The sequence below is a fragment of the Scleropages formosus genome, chromosome 9 (assembly GCF_900964775.1).
Source record: "Scleropages formosus chromosome 9, fSclFor1.1, whole genome shotgun sequence".
Classification (NCBI taxonomy): Eukaryota; Metazoa; Chordata; class Actinopteri; order Osteoglossiformes; family Osteoglossidae; genus Scleropages; species Scleropages formosus.
The window spans coordinates 27,282,073-27,300,066 of NC_041814.1; the positions used below are offsets into that span (position 1 = coordinate 27,282,073).

At 48.3% G+C, this 17,994-nt stretch overlaps 1 protein-coding gene across 9 annotated transcripts in view; it reads left to right on the forward strand.

Annotated features, from left to right (window-relative positions):
• cacnb2a (calcium channel, voltage-dependent, beta 2a) overlaps window positions 1–16,143 on the forward strand; it is a 78,766-nt gene extending 62,623 nt beyond the window's left edge. For 7 of the 9 annotated variants that reach the window (XM_018756841.2, XM_018756842.2, XM_018756844.2 and 4 more), the window contains 8 exons: window positions 461–594; window positions 4,254–4,334; window positions 5,168–5,226; window positions 6,026–6,135; window positions 9,245–9,396; window positions 11,726–11,821; window positions 12,414–12,602; window positions 13,423–16,143. In XM_018756841.2, the coding sequence (XP_018612357.2) occupies window positions 461–594; window positions 4,254–4,334; window positions 5,168–5,226; window positions 6,026–6,135; window positions 9,245–9,396; window positions 11,726–11,821; window positions 12,414–12,602; window positions 13,423–14,064 (1,463 nt within the window). In that variant the 3' untranslated portion in view covers window positions 14,065–16,143. Of the gene's footprint in view, window positions 1–460; window positions 595–790; window positions 811–4,253; window positions 4,335–5,167; window positions 5,227–6,025; window positions 6,136–9,244; window positions 9,397–11,725; window positions 11,822–12,413; window positions 12,603–13,422 lie in introns of all 9 variants that reach the window. The other 2 variants (XM_029254797.1, XM_029254793.1) reach the window with 1 other exon arrangement.
• Window positions 16,144–17,994: the final 1,851 nt, after the last annotated feature.

The window sequence follows — 17,994 nt, forward strand, 5'->3', positions numbered from 1 at the left end:
CGTTAAAAACGAGCCTCTGAATTGTATCAAATTTATTCGCAGCGCCACACATTAAGAACGCCGTAGAACAACATCGTCGCAAGTTTGTGCTGTTGTGCCGAGTGTGAATCTGTAGTGCTGTATAAATTGTCAGTTGCTCTTCCTCATTATGAAGATAAAATTGAGAGCATTGCAGTGATTTTTTCTTTTTTTTTTTTAAACCGATGGCAGATATTCCCCAATAGGTGTTTTGAAATATCTGTCGGCAGCGGTGTTCTCATGAAGGCACTTGCTGCCTCTTACCCTGTATCCAGCGTCCAGCTCACTGTTTTACCTTATTTCCCTCTCCGTGTCGTGATGTGTGTTAATGTGTGTGTGTGACCATTTTGTGTATTTGTGGATGTTCTCTCTTATTGCTGTCACCTCCTCGCACCCCAACCCCCAACCCCGTGTGACGGCGGACCTGTCTGTGTGTGCGTAGCCATTGACATAGATGCCACGGGGTCAGACCCGGACGACAATGAGCTCCCGGTCAGCCAGCGCTCCCCTAAGGCCAGCCCAAACAGTGTCATGTCTCCCCTAGCAAAAGAGAAACGAATGCCCTTTTTTAAGAAGGTAACTTTCGCCCCTGGGGATGCACCCCCACTGCTCGTCCCGGCGACTTCCTGCTCGCGTGGCACCTCACCCCACCACCACTACCACCACAACCCACGTCCTCTCTGTCTGTCCTGCAAGGAGCCTGCAACATGCATGCCTTCACTTTAACATGTCTCTCTCTCTCCTCCTTGTCGTCCTCCTGTCCTTGTCGTAGCTAAGCAGAAGCAGAAGTCGGTAAGTGGGTGTGGCCGGTCTTTCCGGCCAGGACGTGTGACCTGTGACCTCTGTTAACAGCGAAGGTTTTCTAGCACCCCCCTCCCCACACTGCTGCAACCCCACTTCCCACGTGTGATTTTTTTTTTTCCCTTGTGTGTGGTGACATCCATGGGTCAGGACCACGTTGTACGCTGCAGGAGAGCCCCAAGTTCAGTCAACCCCTATTTTTATTTCTCTGCATTATTATACTGGGGTATCAGACAAATCAAGGTTTATATTACTGCCCTTCTATTTGTACATTATGAAGTGGTGCTTAGGTGGGAATGTTCCAAAACGTAGAAATGCACATGATATGCAACGTAAGACACACTGGCGGTGGGCAACTAAGTATTACAATACATATAGAGAATAGCCCACCACAGTAAATAAAACCATCATTAACACAAAAAGTGTTGATACACTATACCAGTAGCTTATTAAACATTATTAAAATAACGCATAAACAATATGCAAGGGATGATGGGAAGGCTCCCACCACTCAGCTGCTGCAACACTTAACTTGAGCATCTGACACCTGTCACCTAGAATTTCAGTGCCATTAGATATTGGTCTAAGTACCAACATAGGGTTGATGCTTATAACATTTTTTAAAAAATCTTGTGTTCGTCATATCAGCATTATGAAACCACTTACATAAATGCCTTCTTATATAAAGTACTGAACGGGTATTAATTCCAAATTCCTCGGTTGTGAAAATCCCCTGAGTGCGTCGCTGGCAGAAGTGCAGGGGTCTCTTCCGTCATGACCATCACAAGGACTGGAGAGGACACGCACTTTGGGGCTTCCACCTCGAACTTGGACGCTGCACTCATCAGGAAGCCAGCTGCCAGGGCTGGGCGCTCATCATCTAGTGATACAGAGAATCATTGCTCCACAGAAGGGTGTGAGGGGTTGGCCAGCAACCTGGCTGCGATCCACCCGGAAGCGTGTCTTAGGCTCAACGTTCCCACCTTCCGAGTCAGGACAGTTATTCATTAGTATTAATATTATAATGAACATTTAGCTGATGATTTTCTATGAGTTAACTCACAGTACTGCGATTTACCCATGTATACAGCTCGGTATGTTTCGCTCTGGCAGTTCAGGGTAAGTACCTCAATCAAGCGTACTACAGCAGGAGTGGGAATTCAAACCCAGGACCTTCAGTTGTAAGGTGACGGTTATAACCACTACACCATGTTTACATGAAGGAGAATGAATGACTGTAGGGCCAGATTAGAGAACACCATCGAATTCCTTTAACCAGAAAAATAATAAAAATCAGGCATGTGTTGGAGTGATGGTGTCTACTGTTTCTGAGAGCGCAGCCTGATGGCTCTTAAGCGTTCGCAGGCACTTCTCCTCTTTTCCTCGTGTGTTTATTTTTTGGGAAATGAGCAGCGAGCCGTGGCAGAGAGGTGGGGGCGGCGCTTTAAAACAGCATCCTCCCGAGTCTGTCGGCAGGCACCGCCCGGTGTGCCGGAATGACGTCACCCTTCGCTGCGAAACTGCCTCCGACTCCAGATGGAACACATTTAAACGAAAAAAAAAAGCAAAAACAGTGAAAATTAAAGATAGAGAGGGGCCCATGCTTATCGACTGCGCTTCCTGTTTGGCAGCGGCAGGGGAAATGCACCAACACGCAGCCCTCGGTCTGACTGAGCTCCTTCACTGTGTCGCCTAATCGTCATCATCGTTCTTATGTTATTCTTAGTCCTCGGTCTCGTCGGGTTCCCTTGTTTGGCCGTTGTTTTCGTCCTGAAGGACCGTTTCAGCCGTGTCATATAGTGTGATATTTCCAGACTTAAGGCTGAAATGACAGCTGTAGTTCTGGAATCTGACTAAAGCTGACACCTTTGGACTTAAAGGGCCCGGATTCGAGCCCTATCCCTTACTATAGTACCCGTGATCAAGGTTACTTACCCTGAATTAATACAGTAAAATTACCCAGCTGTATAAACGGATAAACATTTGTAGGTAGCTTAACATCGTGAGTCACTTTGGAGAAAACCATCAGCTAAGTGATAAACACACACACATCGTCTGAACCGCTTGTCCCATACGGGGTCGCGGGGAGCCAGAGCCTAACCCGGTAACACGGGGCATAAGGTTGGAGGGGGAGGGGACACACCCAGGACGGGATGCCAGTCTGTCGCAAGGCACCGCAAGCGGGACTCAAACCCTAGACCCACCAGAGAGCAGGACCTGGTCCAACCCACTGCACCACCACACCCCCTAAGTGATAAACCCTAACCTTTTTTAGTCTAGTTATGTCAGTATTATGGTCAGGAAGTGGGGTAGAAAATCTGCGACCTTTCACTCAAAGGACCCAGCGCTGAATCCCACCTCCTGCTGTAGTGTCCTTTAATTCAATACTTGAGTTAATACATTAAAAATTATATAGCTCTCTAAATAATTAGCATGATAGATCACCTTAGAGAAAACTATCAGATAAGTAAATAAATGTAAATATTATGTATGTATATTTTCTTATACATGTCACATATATGTTTGCTTGTGTATTTTTCTATAAATACATATATATATATATATATAATATATACATATATATATAAAACAATTTCCATTCTTATATTATTCTTATTATATGTATATATAAGAATTACATCATTCCCAACTTCCATTCACAGAGCATAGCAATCAACAATTTATTACACTGATAAACCAAGAGATGTTACAAAATCGTTTGATGTTAGTATCAACATTATGTTGTGCACACAAAAGATCACGAGTATGAAAAATTATAAAGCGCAGTTGAGGAGAGGAAAAAACATTCTAGATATAGGAGGAAAGCCCACAAGGACACCTCCTATGGACACTCAATCCTCCTGGACACCGTTGACATTAGTTCTCTGACCATTAGTGCTGTCTTTTAATAGCATGTGTGTTTCATGTGTTCCGCACAGTGTGTGCATGTGTGATGTGAGACAATGAACCTGCAGCGTACAGCCTGGTCCCGTTGTGCCGTCTCCAGATGCCATGCATTTCTCTGCTTCTCCACTTCCTGCCATCCTTTCTCACCTCGCTGTTCCTGGTGAAATGTGTGGGACTAACTGGCAGACTAAGTGGCATGTGCGCGGTGAGACTGATTTGCCTTCGGGTTCCCAGAATGCACTGCGATGACCTCTCTCTGACACACAGTGAGTGCGATATGTTTGTTTGGGGGCGACGAATTTGTGGGACTGAGAAAGGGACTCTTTTCTCCAATGGGGTCCATGATGTGGCCCCTCTGTACCACGGTGTCCTTTTGGGGTTTTGTAATTTTGGGACATCCAGAATGTTCTCTGGGAACCGGATGACGAGGTGTCTGACTCACCGCTCGCAAGTCTAACGTGCTTTGTTGGGTGGCCTGTAAACATCGGTAAACGGCACGTAAATGATCTTTACCTCCACACCCTCAGACGGAACACGTCCCTCCGTACGACGTTGTGCCTTCGATGCGTCCGGTGGTGCTTGTGGGACCTTCGTTGAAGGGCTACGAGGTAAGAAGCCCGCCGGTAACGACCATCTGCCACTCAAGACAACAACGAGGTGGACTGCATGAACTCAAAGTGTTTAAAGCACCATCTCAGACAGGTCCACATACTCTCAAGCATAGAGCTTGCCAGGTTTCCACTAGACCTTTCTGATATGAATATTATTAATAACTCTTAAAGTTAGCATGACCAACTGGTGGGCTGTGTGGTGGTCAGGGCTTTGAATCACCTCTTCTCACCTTTCACCTCAGTCAATCCAAGATTTATGGATCCCTGACACAGTTGCATCCCAACACTTCACCGTGGAAGTCCAGACACGCGCGCGCGCACACACACACACACACACACACACACACACACACACACACACACACACACACACACACAGAGCTATACTTTTCACCATCCCTTCCCTTCTTCTTCTCTCTTGATTATGGGCATCAACATCATGTCACTCAGCGCCTCCCACACAAGATTTTACAAAGATAGATACACACACACATATCAGCTGAAACCACTCGTCCCAAGTGGGATTGCGGGGAACCAGAGCCTAACCTGGCAACACAGGGCGCAAGGCCGGAGGGGGGGCACCCCAAGCAGGACTCGAACCCCAGACCCACCAGAGAGCAGGACCTGGCCAAAGCCCACTGCACCCCCAGATAGATAGATATTTTACATGCTTGCTTTATTTTGAATAAGTGGTTCAGCTTGGGTCTCTCCTTGAACCTTCAGCCTTTCCATCACAGATCCCGATCTACTCTTAGTCCATTCAAAACATTGGCTTCTTTTTAAATACAGCATGAAACTGAAAGTTTAACTGGTGTGTTTTGTGATTGTAGGTAACAGACATGATGCAAAAAGCACTCTTTGACTTTTTAAAACACAGATTTGAGGGAAGGTAAGTCCTTTTGTCTTTTTTTTTTCTCTGGCTCTTGGATTGCAGTGTTCTTGTCTTCACACACTGTAATTGACCTTTCTGTGTGGCGTGTCAGGACTGGGCACTCTGTGTGGCGGCGCTGTTTTCCGCTCGCCGGGGGAGTCTTGTAAATGTATTTTTGATGGACTGTAAACTTGTAAAGAGTGCGCTCCGGCTGAGCAGCATATGAAAAGAACGGTGTCTGGTATCTGCTTCTCTCTGGAGATGTACCCCAGGCGCCCTGTTGGGCTTCCAGCTGCTGGGAGATGTGTGGCGTTGCTTTAAATAGGAGCGTTTCATTTCCTTAATAGGCCCGGAGTAACTTGCCTTTCTGCTGTCGGTGCTGACGGTCACTGGCTGCTTTGAAAGTTGCAAAACAGGAATTCAGTGTTGATGGAAAACAGCAAGACCACTTTTGTGTGTGTGTGTGTGTGTGTGTGTGTGTGTGTGTGTGTGCGCGCGCGCGCACGCGTTCCCCGACGTGTAACTCTTAAGTGTACAACATGACTGGGGAAGTCTTGAGACATCGGTAAGCTGCAGTACATCACGTAGACCCTACGATGAGCACGCCCTTTGAATGTCGGGCGACTCCTTCGAAACACGATCCCTTATTACGCAACTGAAAAAAATGAGCTCTGTTTTGTGGGAAACATTTTTTGAGAAGTATACTTTTAGGGTGTTAATGTCAACGGCGCACGCATTCATTATTTTCTTGTTCCCACTGTACTCCTTGAAAATAGCACTGCCTTCACGCGTTGACTTTCGACCGTTCTCCTTCCAGAATATCCATCACCCGGGTGACGGCTGACATCTCGCTGGCCAAGCGGTCAGTTCTGAACAACCCAAGCAAACACGCCATCATTGAGCGTTCAAACACCCGTTCCAACCTGGGTAAGGTCCGATCCTCTTGGTCCACCACGATTCTGAGAACTGTGCACCAGTCCTTCCGATCCATGCCTGTTATCTTTGATTAGTGAGAGTGGTATTAGTGCGTAGAGTGCCTTTGGAACTGGGAGCATCCCACGATGCCATACACGTGGCATCTAGACCTTCCCACAATCCTGTACATGTTGCATCTGAACCTTCCCACAATGTCATGCAGGCTCTGGACCCTCCCACAAGTCCAGCATGTAACATCCAAACCTCCTCATAATGTTCTCCGTGTAGCATCTGAACTCTCTCACACTGCCATGGATACAGTATCTGAACCCTCCCATAAGGCTTTGCATGTAGCATCTGAATGTTCCCACAATGCCCTGCGTGTACGCTCTAGTCCTTCCCACAATGCCACGAGTTCTGTCTGAACCTTCCCACAATGCAGTGCACTTAGCCTCTGGACCTTTCAACAATGCCATGGATGCAGCATCTGGATCCTTTAACAGTGTCAAGCGCATAACCTCCAGACCTTCCCACAATGCCATGCACATAGTGTCCGAAACTTCCCACAATGCTGTGCATGCAGCATATGGATCGTCCCGCAATGGTTGCACGCAGCATTCAGATGCAATTTCATGTTAGTCACTTTACAGACTGAAGCAATCCACTGCAGAAAACTCAAACTACATTACATGTCTTGCTAAATCACAACTAAGAGGATTTTAACTGAAGATCCTCCAGAACCTCACCCGCTGCTCCACCTGCTACGCTAGAAGACCTTCCCACAGCGCCGCACACGTAGGATGCCGGACTTCCTGCAATGCCAAGTCCAGAGCAAGTGGACTCCTAGAGCTTGACTTCAGGGGTGCTTCTCAGCCTGTGGGAAATTCTTCCGTCAGCCAGAGCTAGAAGGAATGTTCATCTCGGCAGATGGGAAACCGGGGTCACGTGACCAGCGGCAAGGCATAAGTTTGACTGAGGATCTTAAAACATCGCAATCCGTCATTGGTCCATCATTCATTTTCTTGCTTCTCAGGTGCTTTCGCCTACCATGATCTGACGTATTAAGGGTTAGGATATTATTCATATGTCCTACAGCTTAAATGAAGAGCCCAAGGGTTCCAGCAGCAGCATCTGGACATTCCACACTAGTCTTTTATGGTTTTACATCAACAACCACTACAATATTTGCAATTCTCCACAAAAACATTTTTATTTCACCAGCGTTTTCAACTCTGCAGGTGTGCGTAGATTTACGCGTATTACTTTAGCAGCTGCTTTTGCCCAAAGTGATGTACAACTCGCTAAACACAAAAGGTTTTTGTGACCAGTGACATAGTTTAAATATATGGAGTAGATGGGAGATCCAGAGAGAAGTGAAACTCACTTCTCACTTCGCACAAAGATGTGTTCAGAAACTCTTCTTGACAGTTGAGAGGGATTCAGCAGTTCTGAGTCCTTCATGGTTTATCAGGAGCTCTTTGAATGTGTTGAAGGATCATAACTCTACTGATTAGAGAGAGGAGGAGAGTACAAAGAACTCCAGAGACTGTTTTAATTGACCACATGGATATTGGCAAATGGAGGCAGGCCTTGGTTTGTGGCTTGGGTTTGAAGGAAGAAAGTGATCTCTTAGCGAGGTCCGTTTGATGGTTGCAGATCTGTTTTAACGAGTTATGGTAAAAGCAAGTTGGCCACCATTCGTTTATCGCACAGCACCATCCACACATGGCCGTGCTGGTCATCCGAGGATGCTAATGATGACTTTTATGACTCATTGGATATGTCGGGGTTCCCAATAAGTCTTCCGCAATGCAGCTTCCATAAAGAAATCTTCCATAATGCCTCTTCCATAAAAAAAAGTTTCCATAATGACTCTTCATTTAAAAGTTTTCCACTGTGTCTCTCTTCCATGAACTCTTCCACAATGTCCCTGTTCCATGAAAAAACGACTTCCACATCTTTCGGACTCACTTCTCCCCTGATCTCGTCAGTCCGTCGTAAGCTTGTGTTTAATAATTTTAAAAAGCAATTTGCAGAATAATGGATAACCCTTTCTGCAGCTACTTGTGTGAAGATTACCGTTTCCTATGGCAGAATGTGACAAATTGGCTGTACTCTCGAATCACGCGTGCATCCAGATCTCTCCTTCTGGTGGTGCAATGCACTGTTTGTGTTGTTCTCTAAGATGCGATGAGATGAGATGTCCTCTGAGACGAAAGCCTGTAGCAAAGTGACTTTAAGGAGCTTTGGGGAATTGACTGCAGCCATCAGTCCTGGTTATGAGCGCTGGCCTCTCATCAGGGACCCCGATGCTTCACGCCTTAGAGGGGGCACAGCTGTGTTTCTGCGCAAACAGCCTGAACTTCTGACATTCGGAGGCCCACGGTTGTCACTTCGTGGCTGAGGAGCACGTGACTCTTCGAGAATAGCTCCGTCTTGCTGTCGGCACCCGGGATCTCCGTGCCTCGGTTGCTCTGACCTTCCTCGGATCGGTACCGCCGCAGTGGTTTCTTCCATATTAAAGTCATCTGTGTTGCGTGTTCATTCCCAGACTGCCGTAAGCAGTATCTTCCTTCCAGCATCTTCATCTTCGGACCATCTGAAGAACCTAACTCCACACTCAGCAGCAGATCTTGTCTGGTACCGGGGTACAGCTTTGCGCTTAGGTTCGGATCCGGCTCGGCGCGTGCAGAGTTTGAACGTTCTCTCCGCGTTCCCAATCGGTAGACATGCACAGAAGAAGGCCACGGTAAACCTATTCCTTGCCCTCTCGTACCGTGAAAACCACGCAGATGGTCACCATGAGTCAAATCCATCTCAGTAAGACTTACCCTTAACCTCTCTTTTCGGTCCGTGATGTGGAGCCGCTCCACTCAAAGACCTGAGCGGGTTTCGTAGTAGCCGAAGGTGTTAGATTTGTAATCGAGAAGCTGCTCCTCCACGATCCAGTAGGCGCTCTGCTGCCGTGTCCTTGAGCGCGATAAATAGGCAAAGTGTCAAGCCGTTAAGCTGCGTAACTTGCTTTGGCAAGAAGCATCTGCTAAGCGGACACAATGAAGTAAATGGGTGAATATGCTGAGCCAGGGGTGACATTGCCGGCGGCACCTTCTCTGCGTTGCAGCTGAAGTGCAGAGTGAGATCGAGCGCATCTTTGAGCTGGCGCGGACCCTGCAGCTAGTGGTGCTGGACGCCGACACCATCAACCACCCGGCGCAGCTGGGCAAGACCTCCCTGGCACCCATCATCGTCTACATCAAGATTTCCTCGCCCAAGGTAGGGTCACGGATGTATCCATCTTAGCTGCATTCACTCCAAGGTTGCACCTTTCTCTCTCTCTCTCTCTCTCTCTCTCTCTCACACACACACACACACACACACACACACACACACACACACACACACACACACACAGGGAAAGAATATGCTGTCTGGATGAGTATATTCTCAATATTCATGCTCGCGCTCCAGTCCCAATCTGCCGAAAGAAGACTGATGATCTCGAGTATTGCTGGAATGCTGATAGAGGGCACCGCCTTGGCTTGTGGATGCGCCCCATCCGCGGGTCGCCTCGGTAACGAATGACACCTGTCACGCGTGCCAGAGGCGTGGAGCAGAGCGAGGCATGGCAACACCTGCGGTGTGACTGATGCACCGACGTGATCTTTTTCTGGCACTAACTAACCTTCCCACCACGACACAACATGGGAACAAAGAGTGACAGTAAAATATTAAAAATGCATTGTCCAGTAAAGGATGACAAATATCCCATAATTTCTGACATTATTGCTTATGCGGGCTGCACAGTGCTGGGTGATCCCTTTATTTTCCCTCTGCAGCATCATATATGTTCATGTATAACATGCAGTGTAATAGCATTAAACAGGGCGGGATCAAACATAGTACATTAAAATCATATACACACACGCATATATATAATATTTACTGTTTATGTCTATATATAGTGAGGGGTGCGGTGGTGCAGTGGGTTGGACCACAGTCCTGCTCTCTGGTGGGTCTGGGGTTCGAGTCCCGCTTGGGGTGCCTTGCGGCGGACTGGCGTCCCGTCCTGGGTGTGTTCCCTCCCCCTCTGGCCTTACGCCCTGTGTTACCGGGTTAGGCTCCGGTTCCCCGTGACCCCGTATGGGATGAGTGGTTCTGAAAATGTGTGTGTGTGTGTGTGTGTGTGTGTGTGTGTGTGTGTGTGTGTGTGTGTGTGTGTGTGTGTATATATACATGAATATTATAGGTGTGTGGAGGGGTGTGGTGGTGCAGTGGGTTGCACTGGGTCCTGCTCTCCAGGGAGTCTGGGGTTTGAGTCCCGCTCGGGTTGCTTTGCGATGGACTGGCGTCCCATCCTGGGTGTATCCCCTCCCCCTTTAGCCTTTTGCCCTGTGTTGCCGAGTTAGACTCTGACTCCCCACAACCCCATATGGGACAAGTGGCTTCAGATGATGTGTGGGGCTGTGGTAGCGCAGTGGGCTTGGCCAGGTCTTGCTCTCCGATGGGTCTAGGATTCGAGTCCTACTTAGGATGCCTTGCGATAGACTGGCATCCCATCCTGGGTGCGTCCTCTCCCCCTCCAGCCTTGTGCCCTGTGCTGCTGTGTTAGGGTCCAGTTTGCAGCGCCTGTGTGGTGTGAGAGGATGTGGGTTCGATCCCTGCTCAGTCTGTGTGGAGTCTGTATGTTCGCCCCATGGCTGCATGGGTCCCCTCTGGGTGCTCTGGTTTCTTCCCACAGTCCAAAGACATGCTGTTCAGGTTCCCCCAGAGAGTGTGTGTGTTCCACTGATGTATGGATGAGTGACCCAGTGTAAGTAGTGTAAGTAGTGTATCTAGCAGTGTAAGTCACCGCGGTGAATAAGGTGTGTGGGCTCATAACACTACATAGAGCTCATTGGAAATAGCTTTGGAGAAAATAATTAAATATCTCCTCCATTTCTTGATCAAAAACCTGTTGTTGTCAGTCGCCCCTTTGTGCCCTTTGACCCCTCCTTCAGCTCTAGCTGCATCCTCCACAGAGGATAGATGCCACCCAGTGGTCTCTCTGTGGTGGTGCTCTGTGCAGACCTCACACGGGGGCAGCTGGTACTGTAGTGATTGGAGCTGCTGCCTTTGGACCCAAAGGGTGCAGGTTCAACTCCCACTTCCAGCTGTAGTACCCATGAGCAAGATACTGACCCTAAATTGCTCCAGTAAAAATTACCCAGCTGTATAAATGGGTAAATTGCTGTATTAAACCATTGTCAGTCGCTTTGGAGGGTTCTCTGAGGCAGGGTGCCTCCTGCAGGTGGCCTGGGCAACAGCTGCAGGGCTCATGGTTGATGGGGAAAGGGGGTGTTTGTGTTCATCCCGGGGTGCAGCAGAGTTCGTGCCACTGGAAACCGTAATTTTACAGAATTTACATGTAAATGATGGAAAATGAGAAGACTTGAGGACAACTCCAATATCAGACAAACAGATAGGACATATATACAGATACATAATATCCAAATATTATGCAAATATTTGCATAACGAACTTCCGATCTACACTGTTCGGGTTCCAGTTCTGTCCGTTTGACATGCCGCCCTCTCCCTCCTCTCTCCTTTCCTTCACCGCCCAGGTCCTGCAGAGACTCATCAAGTCGCGGGGGAAGTCTCAGTCGAAGCACTTGAACGTCCAGATGGTGGCAGCGGACAAGCTGGCGCAGTGCCCGCCCGTGAGTCCCCACCCGGTTCCACCTGTCCGCCTACACGGCGCCGCGAGTCCCCACGTTGACCCGGCGACGACCGTTTCCGGAGGCCTCAAACTGGTGGCTCCAGCAGCGCTGAACACACACCAGGCCATAACAGTGTGTGTAACCATTAGACACAGACATGAGGGATACATTTCACACCTGAGTGAACATAACACCTGTAATTTAGAAATCATAACAGGGACCATACATTATAAACCATTTGATTCCTTTTGGTTTAAAGGGGAGACTGACTTGCTGTTGTCATTATTATTATTATTATTATTATTATTATGAATAAATTAAATAATAACAATAAGAAGTAGTAGTAGTAGTATTGTTGTTTGTTTTTTTTCATAAGTATAACATAGTGTTTAGAGTTGTCAACTTACTCTTAAAGGAGCCTGGTTCCACCTCCAGCTGTAATACCCTTGATCAGTGTATTTACCCTGAACTGATACAGTAAAATTACCCAGCCCTATAAACGGGTAACTCGGTGTAAGCAGCTTTGGAAAATGAAAATGAAGTTTGCGTAAGGTAACTGCGGCTCTTTTTGTTGCACATCAACGCTCTCCAGGAGATGTTTGACATCATCCTGGATGAGAACCAGCTGGAGGACGCGTGCGAACACATGGCCGAATACCTGGAGGCCTACTGGAAGTCGACCCACCCGCCCAGCTCCAGCCCCAGCCCACCCAACCCGCTGGCAGCCAAGCTGGTCGCAGGCGCCCTGCCCGCCAGCCCTGCTCCCATCACCAGTGTGCAGGTACAAACTTTTTGAAGACCTTGTTTTTATGTTGGTTGGACTTTGCGACAGCGTAGGAGAAGATGCATATCATGTGGTTAGCCGTTTCACAGCACTGGAAGTAGGGCTTCTGATGATCGTGTGAGGAAGACTCATTTGAGACTAAAGCAAAATCATCACAGGGGTGCGGTGACACAGTGGGTTTTACCAGGTCCCGCTCTCCGGTGGGTCTGGGGTTCGAGTCCCGGTTAGGGTACCTTGCGATGGACTGGTGTCCCGTCCTGGGTGTGTCCCCTCCAGCCTGATGCCCTGTGCTGCTGGGTTATTCTCTGGCTCGCTGCGACCCTACTTGGGACAAACGGTTTCAGTCAATGTGTGTGTGTGTGTGTGTGTGTGTGTGTATATATATATATACGCAATTATGTGATGGTACCTAAGTGACGACCACCTCCCTGTCCCACCATGTTTTTGTCCAAAATCTCAACAGCAAAGCATCTTCTTACTCTGAAGCAGCAGTTCAATCCCCCTCTTCTAAATTGACCACTGGTCTCGGTGATGCATCAGACACCGAAAATGTTGATTAACGTGGTGAGACGACTGAGCGCGGAAAGAGTGTGTGGCGCAGATCCGAGCAACACAACCGCAAGTTTTAGAGCGAAGTGGAAATAAAAGTAGCGCATCGGCGCCGGTCGTTAGGACATTTACTGTGTCCGGGAGATGAACGGGCCAAACCTTCGAGGAGAGCAGGGCTCCTCTAAAGACTTCTAGGGCTCTAGTTAGGTATGCGGGACAATCGACGGTGCGTGTGTGTATCTTGAACAATTCTGTGCTGCTAACCCAGGGCTCCGGGGGCGAGCAGAGGTCTGACAAGTCCGGCGGGGAGAGGAAAGGTTCTCGAGAGGAGCAGCGAGAGGCGGAGGGAGAAAGCGACAGGCCTCAGGCGACGGAGTCGTCCCGGCGGTCCCAGCACGCGCACCACCGCTCCTCGTCTACCCGGACAGACCACCACCACCACCACCACCATCACCATCGGAGCAGCAGCAGCAAGTCCGCCCGGGGCCTGTCCCGCCAGGAGACCTTGGACTCGGAGACGCAGGAGAGCCGGGACTCGGCCTACATCGAGCCCCGCGAGGAGCTGCTGGAGGAGGAGGAGGAAGGGGAGCGCGGGGAGACGGGGGCGGAGCCGGGGATGGGGGCGGAGCCAGCCTCTCACCGTGAGCACAACCACCACCACCACCACCATCATCACCATCACCATCACCGTGGCGACGAGGCCCACGGGGCGTCGCGGAACAAGGACCACGAGCAGGACCACAACGAGCGCAACCGGCAGCGAGGTCACCACGGCCGACCGTCCCGGGAGCACCACCACCACCACTATTACGACCGGGACCGCGAGCGGGATCGGGAGCGCGAAGGCGAGGCGCCCTCCAGAAAGCGGGGGGACAATGGCGAGTGGACCAGGGACGCTTACATCCAATAGCGCCGGAGCGACTGGTGTTCGCAGCCCTTGCTCCCACACCCTGGCGACCCACCATGGGGATTCCGGGACCCCGGACACGCGCGTGTCCCAGCGCACGCAACTGCGGCGGGGTGGTACGCGGCTGCGTCCGTGTACTGTACGCGCACTCGTTCGCAAACATACACACACACCCCGATGTTCACAAGTATACGTATTTTAACTGTGTGACGTGCATGGCACAACGGCAGCATCCTGTGCTGTGTTTGGTTATGGAAAAACATATACACGTCATTTTACGGTTAAATGTGAATCCCGAACCGCAAGGAATATATTTCTAATATATGTCGAAATATGCAGCACATCGCGCAAAAAGCATATACATCATCACCCATTTCACGTATGCAATTATGTGCATTCGTTTTGGAATGTTTTTTTTACGAAATATGTGATTTTTGAGTGGGTACAGTAGAATATGCATAAAATGACATATTTGGTTGGGGAGGGGGGGGCCCGCAAACAGCCGGCGGACGTTAAACGAAACTGCAGTTTATTGCGACGTGTGTTTAAGAAGACGCTCGATATTTTTGGATTTTTTTCGTTCGTTTTTGAGCTGCCGCTTGAGCGACGGCGTTGCCATCGCACTACTGTTTAAACGAAAGGTGGGAAGCTGACGCCGTCGAGGACCGGGATGTCCAACGTGCGGCCCACAGGAGCATTTGTACAACATACACTACACATAAAATATAGAAAAATATATTCTATATGTACCATAAATACTATAGGTTCTATTGAATCCCATAATAATACAGTTATAGTTACACACCCCTGAACACACACTGCACTGAAAAAAAATAAAAAAATTTTTTTTTTACTGTATTTAATTTTTTTTAATTATGAAATATGGTAAAACAGAAATAGAATAATTTTTTCGGTGTAAACATTTGAACGAATACTTTTCAACAGATACTGTTAGACATTAGTACGTCGCTTACTGTGATTTTTACACACGTGGCCCTTGGACACCCCGGTTTAGGAGGCTTTAAGCGGCTCCGGGGGGCGAGCTCGTTTCACCGTGGGTTCGAGTTCTGCAGTTCTATTATACTGCGTTCTAATTTTTAGTTTGCAGAATCTTTTTTTTATTCTTATTCTTGAGGTTTCTTATTTGGAACCGAGTTGCGAGGTTTTCCTGGGGCCCGTAATAGCCTCGGACGCCCTCTCTGGGGCATTCTGTGGTCTAGCCTTACTGAAGACGGGGGGAAAAGTAACAGCACTGTCTTACGCCACTCATGGTGAGATCCACTTTTTTTTAATTTTTTTTTTTTTTTAAAGTTAACGTGCACACATGAATGTTCACCCCTCTCCGTACCCACCTTTGGAGTCGAGTGCGTCAGGCCTGTTCCTCGCTCTCGTTTTATACGTCTGATGTGGTCGGGCCCGATGGCGTCGAGCCGCGCCGCGTGTCTCCCGAGACAGTCCTTTCCGAGTTTGGCCCCCCTTTCCAGAAGCTTCTGGGAAGCCCCAGTCCGGGGGGGGGGGGGTGAGAAGTTGGGGCTGAATTACGGTTAGAGAACTCTTCTGTACACAGATGGAGACCCATCAGAATATCCTCTTATGGTCAGGACCGGTCACAGCGGTCATGGGTAAAATGCATTGAAAAAGGCTTACACTGGTATTTTGTTTTTGACAGCTCGCTTCGAACCTTGCATATGGTCCAGCAGGACGACTTTTCGTTTCACTTCCACTGCACAAAATCAACTGGATGTTAAGCTACACTGTTTTATATATGCAAGGGCAAACGCGCATAGACCTGTTTCTTATCGTCTTTATTTTTTTACATTGGGAACTGCGGTTCTACTTTCCTACTCGCGTTTACAGATCCTGTTTATAGCATCTCTCTCTCTCTCTCTCTCTTTCTCGACTTTTCTTCGTGGAGAAAAAAACAAACAAGAAAAACAACAACAACGACGCCTGTGCTGGGTACTGTACACATTTGTTTGTGCAAAAGCTTCTTTTTTTTTTTGATCGGTTTATAAGCATTTGTATATATCTCATGATTGCCTTTGTAGAGAAACTATAGGAAATGTTGCACTGTAAACTGATTTTAATTTATTTATTTAACTATCCAAATCGTAGCTGTGACGTTAATGTTTATCCCCCCCCCCCCTCCCAAACTGAGGGTAACCATGGCAACCAGGAGGGATCCTTTGTTGCCTTCATGCTCTCATCACCTCGGCTGCTCCTTCCCACATCTTGTTAAAAGAACGAGAGAACGGCGTCATTTTGTTTCTTACGGAGATTAAACTTGGTTCGTCCTTTCTGCCACGAAATTGGAGTTTTTTTTTTTTTCTTTTTCTTCTTCATATCTCTTTGTTGGGTGCGAAAACGCAGTTGGAGCCCTCAGACGTCTCGAGATCCCTCCCCTCCCTGCACTTTTCGGTTGTACGTTTCATTCACCGAGCCGCTACCCTGGTAGCGGTTCACGTTTGTAAGAATGTACATTTTTAATGTACATAGATGTATAAAAAAAAGAGAAATAAACTTGTCAATGCAGATTATTCCAGACAAGTAGGATGAGGAGCTTGTTTCTTGTTTGACTTTGTTTCCATCTTACCTTGTCCGGGTTTTTTTTTTTTTTTTTTTTTTTTTTTTTTAAAAATCCTCTGCATTTTTCCATCCAAATGTAATGTGAGGCTTTTTTTTTTTTTTAGAGCAGATTTATTACATATTTGAAATGGGCTTCGTGAGCACGCGTTTGTATTTTAAAAGGTACACTTGAGCAATGCAGTTACGCACAGCTTGGTTGAGAAGAATTAAGTTTTTTTTAAAAAAAAAATGTGTAAAAATATAGAAAGGGGCTTGGTAAATTTTTCAACGAGGGCATCTTTTCAGAGAATAAATAATGCAGTGCCTTTCAGTCTGACCGCGCAAGGATTTGCCTGTACTCGTGTCTCGCCTCGCGACGTAAAGAACCCGAAGCGCGGGAAACCGAGACGCCCGCCGGCGTAAAAATAGACAGGAGAAGGAGCTCTGAAAATCCCAGGTGGAGGCGGCGGGCAGCTCCTCGCGCTCGTCATCATGATATGAGTAGGAGCGCCAGTGACCGGAATGATCTATATTTGGCTCGCCGAGAAGCACCGCTCAATTGCAGGTCTTTGAATAAAAACAGGAGGCCTCCGTCTCACACACACACACGCGGGCAGCTCCGGGTTCGAGTAAAGGGACGAATGCTCCTTGAATGTGCCCGAGAAGGTCCGGCGGCCTCGAGCTCCGCGTTCGCTTAATCTTGGCGTTCCTTTTATTTGACACAATAATCCTCCGGTGCGCTACCATAAACAATACAAAGGTAAATATTGAATTCTTACGTCTGCCGAGCGGCTCTTGATTGATCGCGTTTAGAATCAGCAAGCCGATAAATACGGCGTTCCGCGAGGCCCTTGGTATCCCGCTTACGACGAGCTGCTCGAGAGCGCCGTCCCCGTCGAAAGTTTGAGTACATCTGAGCGGAGGCCGTTCCGCAAGGAATTCGGCACCTCCTCCTCATCACGCTCATTCGTCGTGTCTCCCTAGGCCTTCTGCAGCAGGTCCCAGAGACGTAGGACACTCCCGTGTCACTTTGCCCTCACCCTTCCGCTCCAGTTCCTCCCATCCATCGGGACAGTTGGCACCATAGTGGTTAGAGCTGCTGCCTTTGGACCCAAAGGTCACAGGGTCAAGCTGCACCTGTGACTCTAGTACCCTTGAGCAAGGTACTTGCCCTTAATTGCTCCAGTAACATTAATCAGTTGTACAAATGGGTAAATAAATGTAACCTGAATGTTGTAAGTTGCTTCTGAGAAACGTGTCGGCTAAATGCAAAAATGTAAATACAGGCGTTGCCCAGCTGCGCGCAAACTTTTGACAGCTTCTGCCGCACACCGGTTGCCCTGGAAACGAATTGCGTTTCGTAGTGTT